This window comes from Ictidomys tridecemlineatus, chromosome 7 (genome assembly GCF_052094955.1).
Source record: "Ictidomys tridecemlineatus isolate mIctTri1 chromosome 7, mIctTri1.hap1, whole genome shotgun sequence".
Lineage (NCBI taxonomy): Eukaryota > Metazoa > Chordata > Mammalia > Rodentia > Sciuridae > Ictidomys > Ictidomys tridecemlineatus.
In genome coordinates, this window is record NC_135483.1 from 138,267,486 (window position 1) to 138,280,543 (window position 13,058).

The window sequence follows — 13,058 nt, forward strand, 5'->3', positions numbered from 1 at the left end:
GGAATCAAAAATTAAAAGAATACAGAGGAGAGTCAGAAAGTGTGATTGCGTCTTGAAAACTGACTACATTTAGCAAGTAAACATGAAGGGCTTGGACAGCCACCACATCTCACAAACACTGTTAAGTCCGTGACTCGACTGAAGCTAAGCAATGGAGCCCAAGGAGGCAACATGGGAACTGCAACCCACATGTCAATAGCTTCAGTGTATAGACAGATCACAATGACTGGGATTGATATAAAGTCTAAACAATTACAAAAACCAGGGTCCTACCTTGTTAAAACACCTTCAAGTTTTGCTAAATGCAGAAACTAGAATAGAATGCAAAAACTAGAAGGGACTTTAAAGTTCATCTACTCCAAGAGGAAACTGACTTGCCTAATCACACAACCAGGATTAGAATTTACTCTGGAGAGTAAATTCTGCTTCACCTTAAATTATCATTGCAGACATGCAAATGAACAATAACTTAAAAGGGTAAGAACTGGAAAGAGGAAAACCAGGTAGGTAAGAGTACCAGAAATTTAAATTTTCTGTACACCTTTATTATTCTGTTGTCTTTTTGCCTTACATCAAGTGAAAAGAATTGTATCTACCACTTCAAAGGCCCTCCTAACTGTCTACCTTGCTTTAAGTGTCTTTGCCTTCTATGATTCTCCTTACCACAGTCTAAGGACAAACACTATATATAACATTAGCAGCTATTCTACAAATGATAGCTGAAAGGGTGAATTTGTACAAGTCAATACCACATACAGCTCTATACCATTTGATCTCCTGACTGAGATGTCCAAGGAAAAACTAAAACCGAGAACAAAAATATCCAAGAAATCCATTGCCAAGTGTCTGGTTATGTTTATATGATTTCTTAAATTTGCTTTAAATATCTGAATAGTTAGTTGAGGGACTCTTTTTTCAGCAGGGTTTCACTATATGGTCCAGGCTGTTATCAACTACAGGGATCAAGAGATCCTCCAGCCTCAGCCTCCTGAGTAACTGGGAGTATAGGTATGTGCCACTTTTTTTCAGGTCCTATCTGAATGTTTGGCGTGAGAGAACAGCCCATTTTCTTCCACAGAATTTAAGATCTTTAGGACTCTGGTACATGCCTTAATTTTTACAGCCCATTGATACACAGAGGGACAGACAGAATAAGAGTGCCCAAAGAACAATGAAAATAGTTTGGTCTACCGACTAGCTGACCAACCAAGAGACGCTCGTGCAAAACTTACGGCAGTGCTTCTCATCAGATCCATCCCCACAGTCATTGTCTGTGTCGCAGAGCCAGTCCCTTGGGATACAAAGATTATTATCACAGGTGAAGTAGGACTCCGAGCAGGAAGCAGGTGCGCGGCTGGGACAGTTTTGCTCATCACTGCCATCCACACAGTCATTTTGCTTGTCACAGCGCCACTGTGCAGGGATGCACTCTCCTCCATGAGCACAGGTGAATGCCGTGGGCGAACAGGTGTTATCTGCAAAGCAGTGAACCGGTCATGAAGATATTTGCTTTTCCAGCATTTTACATGAGTTCTTGCCTTGTGGGCCAAAGGCTCTCCTTTTTCAGTGAGAGCATTATACAAAATACGGAGAGATGAGCATCAAATGATAACCTTTAATCATCAAAATCCTCTAAGTACTATATGTACACTTAATATGTTTATGTTTGTATATCTGTAAGGATATATATATCCTCTCTTAATTCTCACAACAATACTATGAAGTATGTATAATTATCTGCAGTTTACAAATATAGAAAACTGAGACTCTGAGAGACTTAGAAATCTGCCTAAGATCACCAGGTGATCTTAGGCAATTACTCCTGTAATTCCAGAGGCTCAGGAGGGTCAGGCAGGAGGATCATGAGTTTAAAGCCAGCCTCAGCAACAGTGAGGCACTAAGCAACTCAGGGAGACCCTGTCTCTAAATACAATACAAAATAGGGCTGGGGATGTGGCTCAGTGGTTGAGTGCCCGAGTTCAATCCCCAGTACCAAAAAAAGAAAAGAAATCTGCCTAAGATCCAAGCTGTAGTTGATGTGGTCAATAGGTACATCTTTAACTTCTAAAGGAAGCTTCACTTCCTCTAATCATAATTTCAAACTCAGTCTACAGAAACCTTGAAATAGATAAAATATCCAAGTACAAATGGACAATCTGAGAAGCAGGAAAATAATTCATAGAAAGATGAAACTTTCAGAAATTCCAGAAAAACTGCACAAGTGAACACTTCTATTTTTCAATTCTGGCACTCTTCTTTTTCTCCAAAAAGACAGGTTACTATTACTATTGGTCTCACCTTCACAGAGATTTCTAAAATTTAAACTGTCCTCTAACTTTGTTGTTTAAAACTTCAATGGGATACATATGCCTTCTGTAATAGCATTTTATTAAACCTCAAACTTCAAAGACTAGAAAACCAGCAAATAAGAGGTAAAGGTTAAGACCACCATCATTTCACCCTTAATTCATGTTACTCCAAAAGGTGGGGAAAAGAAATATAACATATGACATTTGCAAAGACTATGATGGCAAGTACCCATTGTGATAATATTTTCTCAGATACTAAAGGCTATATCCATTTTGATTCAACTGTGTGGGGGGCAGGGGCTGGGTATGGAATCCAGGGCCTCATGTATACTAAGCAAGTGCTTTGTCACTAAGCCAGATCCCTAATCCTGACTCAACTTTTTGAGTGCTTATCAAGATGTAATGACTCTGAATTGGTCCAAAGAGCTAATATCCAAACAAATTTATTGAAGATAATCTAAATCAACGCTGGAAACTATTTGTGACATAATATGAAAGGCATTTATTGCTTAGCTTCCTAAAAGCCTTTGGAGTACATGTTAAGAATCTGAAATTCTAAAAGATATTTTTCCTATATAAATAACCTAAGCTTCTTCAGGAAATATCTCCCGAGCACAGCTACTTACTAGATGCACCACACAGATGCTCGTCACTGTTATCATGACAGTCATCAACTCCATCACAGCGGTAGTAACTGGGCACACATCGGCCATTGTTGCAGGAGAAGGAAAAAGAGCCACACTGCTCAGTGGGTGGTTCACGGACCGGGTCTCCCTCGCAATTCAAGTGATTGGAAGTCAGCTTCATTCCATAGGGGCACCCACATACCCGCTGGAAATTTGGCACTGGGAAGCAGAAGTGGCTGCAATCGCCATTGGGGTGGCTGGGTTGACTGCAGTAGTTAGATCCTGAAAATGGAAAATGCAAAGCCCTGACAGAGTAAGTTCTGCACATGCCCATTACATTGATCACAGGTTTGATTCATGAAGGCACACAAACAGGAAAGAACACTGTTCATACCCAGTATTAAAACATAGCAAGCATCCTCTTGGAAGTAATAACATAATAAGTATGTTATTATACCCTGCTACAAACAGCAGGGTATAATAACATATTTAAGTAGATAGGAGCCTAACAGTTGTGTGCAGTACACAAGCTATCCAGCCATCCACAGAGCTTTGTTTTCAAAACTAAACAAACTAGCCATTTCATGGTGCAAGTTTACACTCTTATCCCCAGCAGCTCAACTCAGAGAAGCTTGTCTACACTCAAGAAGGGGGCTGAGAGAAGGAAGGTCAAAATTTCTATTTAAAACAGAAAAGTGCTAAAAATGTATATTTCTCAATGACACTTTCAGAATTGAAGAGACTTAAAGAGTGACAGGAATATAGAATTATCAAGAGCTATATTAATAAGTATTTAAAGCAAAAAGGAGTCACCATATTTGATATGGATGTACTTTTTATATGGATATATTAAAAAAAAAAAACTTGACAAGCTCACTCACCTGTCTGGATGCTGATGTCATATGACTTCACATGCATTATGTTGTTGATGCCACTTCGAATGACCCTCATATCTCCCCCATCAGTTTTCCTGACTTGAACAATTGCACCCAGTCTCCAATCGGTAAAAAACACGTAATCTAAAAAGGAATACAGAGGATTTGTATTTTCACTCATCACTTACTTATAAATAAATCACTTAGGAAATTAATTTACTTATAAATAAATTTCTGAGAGAAAGCAATAGGCTTGTAATGCTTCTCACAATTCCAAGACTCTTCTCCCACAAATATCTCTAATCTGTCTCTGTAACCATTTTCCATGACCAGTTATTCTCTATAAATGCTCTTTGGAAGTCTACATTTTATTAATATCATGGTCAGGTTCAGGGCAAGTATGCATGAAATTTTATGATGGCATTTAGATTTAAACTTTGATAGGAAAAAGGTTTTTTTTATTCTCAATGTTCTACATGAGGCCCCTTAAGACTAGGCTCTTCTCCCAACATTAAGTTGCCTAGTGGGTAAGCAAAATACTTAACTAAGTGAAGACAACGGACAACATCTAACATCCCTTCCAAGTCCAAAATTCTGTAGCCCATGTCTTCATGAGAATGCTTAATTTTTTAATGTTCAACTTTAATAAGTTATTGAGAAGGAAAAGTACAAATCTAGTCCAAAGAGGAACTTTCAGTATGTTTGAGGATTGGTAAAAATATCAACATAAGGGTGCATATACCTGCAACCTCATCCATGTTCCATGGTGCTCAGAATGGCAAAACAGAGGCAGCATAAGATTTTAACCTAACAAAAATTTAATCATGTTCACTTTATACTAACTACTGAAGCAAAGAAGTAAACACATAGACATCAACAGTGTTCAAAAGAAACAACTGAATCAACATGGATTTTCTCTTGGGCTATCGTTGAAAATTCCAATTAACTAGAAAACATTTAAGATGCCACAAATTTGATCATGAGATCAATTTTCCTTATCTGTGGTCTAATCAATGACCAATCAGTTATTGGACTCACTAAATCTTTTTTCCATGACAAAGTCAGTCCCACCATTCAGGAGGTATATATAATAACATATTTAAGTAGATTAGGAGCTCAATCAAACTTTCAGTCCTGTGCAATGTATAGTCAACAAGACCTAGTCTGTTGGTAAAAAGGGGCATAATGTCCACGATATGACACAACAAAAGAACTTTCCATTAGAGATCCACCCTGTGAGCCAGGGTTGGAAGAAACTGCTCTCGTTATTTGGGGAATGTCATGTTGTTCTCATGGGGATGCACTCAAGTTGTTGTTCATACTGATGAAACCAAAAGGTACTGAAATTGCATTTTTATTCAATCCCAAAACATTTCAGCACAGAGCAGAGAGAATACAACATTCTTATAATATTCCTATATAGCAGCAAATAGCATGTATCTGATATCATTAGAGAAAAGGGAGTAAATACTTGAGAGGGTGACTATTTATAATTGACTCATCTCACCAAAAATCTCACAAGAGCATGTCTTAAATATTTTTAAATACCACACACTCCAAAGATAAAACAGACAGCAGGGTGGAATATGCAATATATTTACTCTTCATTCCACACTCTATGCACGTGAGAAAATTGTTGATTTATGGCCAATGTCTAGGTTTTTTTTTTTAAAGGATTATACTGATTATTCAAAGTAGTTTCAAAACTAGCATATAGTTAGGGCCTTTGGTAGTCACTATATAGTGTCACCCTTTGAACTGGTTATGGTTTTTCATGCATAACCAGAATAGACATCAATCTCTCCTCACTCTTGGCCTAACAGTTGTGTGAAGTACACAAGCTATCCAGCCATCCACAGAGCTTTGTTTTCAAAACTAAACAAACTAGCCATTTCATGGTGCAAGTTTACACTCTTATCCCCAGCAGCTCAACTCAGAGAAGCTTGCCTATACTCAAGAAGGCAGCTGAGAGAAGGACGGTTGAAGCACTGGCTGGGATCATGGTGGCGGTGTTTTCCCAGAATCCCAAGCTTCCCAGCAATCTCTACTAGTAACATGAATATTCTTTGGAAAGAGTGTTGAAGACATAACCATGTCTTTCTGTTTTTTTAAGTAGTACCCTAACATTTCTCTACAACAAAGATAATGATCCAACATTTTGATGAACAAGCTTCAAAATTATTCAATGGATATACGTAATCATTTTTCTACAAGGTTCTGATGAGGTTCTTGCAAACAGAGAACAATGAAATCCTATAATAGTTCCTACAAACAACTCTTGCTATCTAATTCTTGAATGACTTTAAATCATTCAATGAGGCAGTGATTTACTATTTCTTCACGTGAAACTTAGTTATGTAAGTACATACTCAGGAATTGTAGAAGTGTAAACTACAAAGTGCTATGCCTAAATAAGTTATCGACATTCTTATCTAAATGTGTCCAAAGCAACACACTCTAAAACTCTTATTTTCCATCAACAAACCAACTGTTTTGTCTACATATAATAGCACCATTTTAATTTTTTGTATTTTAAAGCTTTTCTGAAATTGTGAGAGAGACCAATGAGAATGGTTTTACTGTTATGAATTGCAAAGTATAAAACAACACACACTTTTTATTGATTCAAAACATACCTTTAAAGACAGTAAGTCCAAATGGATGTGTCATCTGCTCGATATGGCCCAGAGTTCTTCTATCTAAGCCATCAAAGGTGCTGTGCTCAATTTTATCAAAAAAGGCATCTACCCAGTATAATCGTGAAGCACTAAAACAATAAAATACTTAAGTTATCCATTATTCAAAAACCAGCAGATCACCCTGAGGGAATTCAAAATCAAAATGCTCAATCAACACCTTTATCAAACAAAGTTTGATAAAGTTTTACGTCTCTCAGAAAAGGAGAGCTACTTTCATCAAATGACTTTCAATTAACTATCTTTGAAAACTTGAAGTGTTGCTATCTTTGAGTGGGGATTTTATTTTTCTCCTTGTAAAATCCATAAGTTAAGAAAAATATTGGTAATATCACCTATGTTTAAAAGGCTAAATATATTTCTTCCTTTTTTCCCCTCCCATAACTACTTTGGCATATCATATTCATAAGCTAATTTATATTTTCCTTTTCCATATTCCTAGATGGATCATCAATTTTCTAGAACTATATCTCATACCTCAAAATTCTCCCAAAATGCATATAAACAAATACACATTTGTTGACTGACTTCAAAATTTTCCTATCCTCAAGACACCCCTGGAGGAAATTACACATGACCAGTGTTTCATCAAATCCTTATTCTACTACTAATAGGGTTGGGACTCACTTCCTCCCTCTCGACCCTCCACTATTCCCTGTCATTCTGCTGCTTCTAGAAATTTCCTCAGAAAATTCATGAAAGCATTGGTTTTCATCCCACCAGTAACTGGCCAACCACATTTGTGTTCTTATATCATTTAACATCCTCCTCCCATCTCAATTAATGATTAAAAAGTTTCTGAGGACATGGAGTGTGCTTTTCCTTACTCCATCATGGCACCCCACTTTGCCTTATATCTGTGTTGCACTAAGTGGGAACTCAGTAACGAATGATATGGGGTGATTCCTACTTACCCCCAATCGATGGCCAATCCATTGGGCCATCCAAGAGTGGTATTCACTATAGGCTCAAGGTGAGATCCATCAGTCCATGCTCTCAAAATTTTAGCAGGACGGAACCAATCGGAGAAGAATATATACCTGGAAAAAGAGGTAATAAATCATGGATGTTAACGAGGGATAAATTACATGACTCAGGGATTTCACAAAAACAAATTTTCTAGAGACTTGCTGCAATTAATTTCATTTTCTGTATATGCTGTGAAGCTTAACAGACTATTGTATAACTAGTATAATTCTTAGTTAAAAGTACAGTTATCAATATGTAATCAAAGTGAAAAACACACAGGGTCTTAAAATAAACATCCAAAACAGAAAATCACTGTCCTAGAATTTAAAACCTAAAACAATTGTCACCCAATACTCCATGTTATTGAAATAAAATAATAGACCACCATGAGCAATAAAGTAGATTGTATCCTCTCTTTCTCTTTGGATTAAACATCCAGGACCCACTAGATCTACTAGATTACTTCCTATTATTTTTCTATAAGGAGTTGATAAATTTGCAATAAAAATATTTCATCCCAGATGAAGAAAAGCATCCAAATCAATATAATACTCAAACAATATCATACTCAAAGCATCTTTTTGTTTTTATTATGAGGACTGGGAAAAAAATGTAAGTCTATGAGGGAAAGAAATCCTTTCTTCTTTCATATAATCCCTAGGAATCAAAATTAGTCATTTCCAAAGTGTGACTTTCTGAAATGTGACTTCATATCATTTATTTTATTTTATTTATTTTTTTAAAGAGAGAGTGAGAGAGAGAGAGAATTTTTTAATATTTATTTTTTAGTTTTCGGTGGACACAACATCTTTGTTTGTATGTGGTACTGAGGATAGAACCCGGGCCGCGCGCATGCCAGGCGAGCGTGCTACGGCTTGAGCCACAGCCCCAGCCTCTCATATCATTTTAAATGAAAAAGCCATTAAGAATTTAACCACTTTACAAAACCACATGCCAAAGAGTTAGTTAAGATAAATTCACCTAGAAAAAAATCTATGGTTTACCTCTCTATAGGACCACAGAATTTCTTATCAATGATATCAGATTTAAAGTATGTTTCTTATATTGTTTTACAAAGAGAAAATAAAAACATAAAGTGCATACTGCAGAGGTGGCAGAGAGACCTGGGTTAGGCAGAGCTGTACATAGAATAGAGCTGGAGTATGAACACTGACTCTCAGCAATGACTGAGTCCTCCACAAGTCCCTAACATGGGCATTATACATACTTTTTCACAAACTGGTTTCAGGATTAGATGAGAGTATGTATGTTAAGGGCTCACTACATGAATGAATCGGGCTTCAGTGAATGACCACTGCTCTTTTTCCATCCAAATACAACAACCTACCTTGCTGCAAACAATCATGTCAGCTATTAAACATATTTTTAAAATCTTTTTGTTATTACATTATAGATACACATGATAGAGGGGTTCATTTGACATATTCATAAATGCATAAAACAGTTTGCTCCATTTTGATCTCCAGTACTTCCCTTTTCCCTTCTCACCTTCCCCTCCCCTCCATGATCTCCTTCTTCTACTCTATTGTTATTCCCCCTATTTATTTTTAATTGGTGCATTATAATTATGCATAAAATTAGAATGCATTATGATATCTTCAAACATGCACACAACGTGATCTGGAACCTTTACTCCCCAGTCGTTTCTCTTGCCCTCCCCTCCTCCCCATCCTTGGTCCCCTTTTTATTAGTTCTCTTTAGTTATATATAACATTAGGGTGGAATATACTTTGTTCTAATTCAATCCCCAGTACTTTTCCTCTCCCTCACCTCCTCCCTCCCCGTTCCCTTCCCTTTACTCTACTAATCCTTCTGCTATTTACCTTTAGGTTTTCTTTATCTAATTTGTGTCTTGTGGATGTACATGATGATGGGACTCAGTGTAGCATAATCACATATATACATAGGAAAGTCAGGTCAGGTCCATTTCACTGTTCTTCCCTTATAGCATCCCTTCTCCCTCCCCCTCAGTCCCTGTTACAATTTGGATGTGTGGTGCCCTCCAAAAGCTCATGTGTGAAACAATGCAAGAACATTCAGAGGTGAAATTATTGAATTATGAGGCCTTAACCTAATCAGTGAATTAGTCCCCTGCTAGGGATTAACTGAGTGGTAACTGAAGGTGAGTAGGACGTGGCTGGAAGAGGTGGGTCACTGGGGGGCATGGCTTTGGGGTATATATTTGGTGAGCTGAGCTTAGTGTCTCTCTCTCTCTCTCTCTCTCTCTCTCTCTCTCTCTCTCTCTCTCTCTCTCTCTCTCCCCCCCCCCCCACCACCTTTCGGATACTCATGTGAGCTGCTTCCCTTAGACATGATATTCAGCCTTACCTAAAGCGCCAAGGAATGAAGCTGGCTGTCTATGGACTGAGACCTCTGAAACCATGAACCCCCCAAATAAACTTTTCAACCTCTAAAATTATTCTTATCAGGTCTTTTAGTCACGGCAGAAAAAAAGGCTGGCCAAAACAGTCCTCTTCATCTAACCTACTGATCTTTCTTCTATTATGATGGAATGTCCCTACTTTTACCTTTCTCTTTCTTTTTCTCTCTTTTTTTGACCCTTATTTTGGACTAGCTTCTGCAGACCAGATAAAAACATTCAAACTTTGGTTTCCTGGGTCTAACTTATTTCACTTAGTATGATAGTTTCCTGTTCCATCCATTAGCTGGAAAATGTCATAATTTCATTCTTCTTTATGACTGAGTAATACTCCATTGTGTGTGTGTGTGTGTGTGTGTGTGTGTGTGTACGTGTACACACACACACACACACATTTTCTTTATCCATTCATCTGCTGAAAGGCACCTTGATTGGTTCCCTAGCTTGGCTATTGTGAATTGTACTGCTATTGACAATGATGTGGCTATATCCCTCTAGTATTTTATAGCTATCTTTTGGATATATAGCAAGGAGTGGGATAGCTGAGTCATATGGTGGTTCCACCCCAGTTTTTTGAGGAATCTCCATACTGCTTTCCAGAGTGGCTGCACTAATTTGTAGTCCCACCAACAACCTATGAGTGTACCTTTTTCCCCACATCCTCACCAACACTTATTATTTGTATACTTGATAATTGCCATTCTGACTAGAGTGAGTTGAAACCCAATGTAGTTTTGATTTGCATTTCCCTGATGGCTAGCGATGTGGAACATTTTTTCATATATTTGTTGGGCCAATCGTATTTCTTCTTTTGAAAAGTATCTGTTTAGTTCTTTTGCCAATTTATTAATTGGGTTATTTGATTTTTTTTTTGGTGTCAAGCTTTTTGAGTTCTTTATATATTCCAGATATTAATGCCCTATCCAAGAAACAAAGACATTCTCCCATTCTGTAGGCTATCTAGTCATACTCTTAACTGTTTCCTTTGCTGTGCAGAAGTTTTTAAGTTTGATGCCATCCTATCTATTGATTTTTGGTTTTATTTCTTACACTTTAGAAATCTTGTTAAGAAAGTCATTTCCTGGTGCTGGGGTTGTAGCTCAGTGGTAGAGCGCTTGCCTAGCATGTGTGAGGCACTAGGTTCAATTCTCAGCACCACATAAAAATAAATAAATTAAATAAAGGTATTATGTCATCTACAAATAATCATGATTTTTAAAATAATTATGATTTTTAAAAAGTCAGTTCCTGAGCCTACATTTTGGAGTGGTGGATCTATATTTTCTTCTAGCAGTTACCGAGTTTGTTCTCATTCCTGGGTCTCTGATCCACTTTGAGTTGACTTTACAAGGGCAAGGGATAAAGGTCAAGCTTCATTCTTCTACATACGGATATCCAGTTTCCCAGCGCCATTTGTATGAAACATATTTTAAAAGAACGGTAAGAACCAAAAAGGAATACTGTGGACTGTTCTGTCTTTTCTTCTCTGATCCCCATCAATGACATGAAACTGCCTGTGATCTGGAAAACTTCTTACTCTGAAAACTACCGAATGATTAAGCATGTTTTGTTACATTTCATAAGAATTCATTAAAACAGGGCAAGAATTGGAGTCTTTCCTCCTAACTCTACTGTGTATCTTGTTCCTTCCCCAACAAATCTGTACCACAACCATGGTCCTCTGCAACCATGAAAAAACCACACCAGTACAAACCAGGGAAGCTGAGACTGAGAATAGTTTTTTGAAGGAAATAAAATGATTACTTAAGCTTATGCTAAAGGAGGAAAAATTAAGGTGATTTCAAGTTACATGGTTCAACCTTATATTTACTAAACTTGCCAAAAACCCCTAGGACATCACTTTTCCATGACTAAAAGAGGCATGGTTTCAAGCTCTTAGAAAAACAGGCACATACTTACCCAGCAAGAGGATGAACCACAATTGACCGGGGATTATTTAAATTCTCAATGATTTCCCGTCTGGATTTATCAGCAAGCTTCATGACACTAACAGTCTGATAAGAAGGGTCTGTCCAGTAGAGATTCTTAGAAATCCAGTCAAAAGTCAGACTTTCAACATTTTCCACCCTATTTGCTGTGAGAATTTCTCTTCCTGTAAGTTCAAACATGGACATGGTTTAAACTAAGTATATCACATAAGACATAAATTTTCCTATTACTGCATATTTAAATTCTGTGTCAGTCAGAGCACATTTCAGGTACATGAGAAATTAAAAAAAAAAAAACACTGAGCAACAACATGAGATAAACCTCAAATTTATTCATTCCCCAAAGTTTGGATCTCAAAGAATAGATATGATACTTATAAATATAACCAGGAGTGGTGTAGTCTGGACTCACTCCTTTGTTCAAACTTCAAGGGAAAAAAAATTCTCATTGCAGAACATCAGAAAAAAAAAAAAAAAAAAAAGATACCTGAGTTCACCTACTACCACCCCCAGACGGCTCCAAGGAGCTGATACTGCCAGGTACAACCAGGGGGTGACCGGAGGTGTTACCGCCCAACCCTCTCACCAGTCTTTCAACAGACTTTCACAACCACAAAGTTGCCAAGTTTGGAAAAGACCAGCAAAGATACCAGGAAGGAAATCAGAACTGGGTACAGGAGAAAAGAAACCACTTTCCTCTCTGAAAAAAATATTTATGCTTTTCCCCTCTCTTCTTTCTTTTCTTTTTCTCCACTCAAGAAAATCTCAGTCAGAATAGGTAATTAGATCTTTATTTTACAGTTTAAAAAAAAAAAAAGTCCTAGTATTTTCTGTCACTGTTTCAGCAAATCATAAAAATAAAGCCCTCTGTGAGATAGACAACATATTAGGTATTTAGGTAACATAATATTGCTAATAATAGCTTACGGTAATTGAGCATTTACTATGATCCAGAAATTGATTAAAAAAAAAAAAAGACTTTTTATGGATTCACCCATCCTCACAGCCACTTAATCAAGTAGGCATTATTTTGTCCATTTTATAGATGAGGAAAGTGAGTCATAGAGAAGTAAAGCATCTAGAAAGATGCCCTCAAAGCACTTTATAATGAGATGGGAGAGAGGAAGACATAATTGTGCCCAGAGGCAGAAATAATAGAGTGCTGGGTGCTGTGATGGAGGTATGCCGAGGATGGTGCCCAGCACAGACTCCTGGCATATGGCATGAGTACAG

At 37.3% G+C, this 13,058-nt stretch overlaps 1 protein-coding gene across 4 annotated transcripts in view; it reads right to left on the reverse strand.

Moving 5' to 3' along the window:
• The window catches only part of Lrp2 (LDL receptor related protein 2), a 193,938-nt gene that overhangs the window by 100,756 nt on the left and 80,124 nt on the right, over positions 1–13,058 (reverse strand). For all 4 annotated transcript variants that reach the window (XM_040294432.2, XM_040294431.2, XM_021727069.3 and 1 more), the window contains exons 17-22: positions 11,797–11,989; positions 7,421–7,546; positions 6,447–6,577; positions 3,817–3,954; positions 2,936–3,217; positions 1,233–1,475 (exon numbers count right to left, since the gene is read on the reverse strand). In XM_040294432.2, coding sequence (XP_040150366.2) covers positions 1,233–1,475; positions 2,936–3,217; positions 3,817–3,954; positions 6,447–6,577; positions 7,421–7,546; positions 11,797–11,989 — 1,113 coding nt within the window. The remainder of the gene's footprint in view (positions 1–1,232; positions 1,476–2,935; positions 3,218–3,816; positions 3,955–6,446; positions 6,578–7,420; positions 7,547–11,796; positions 11,990–13,058) is intronic.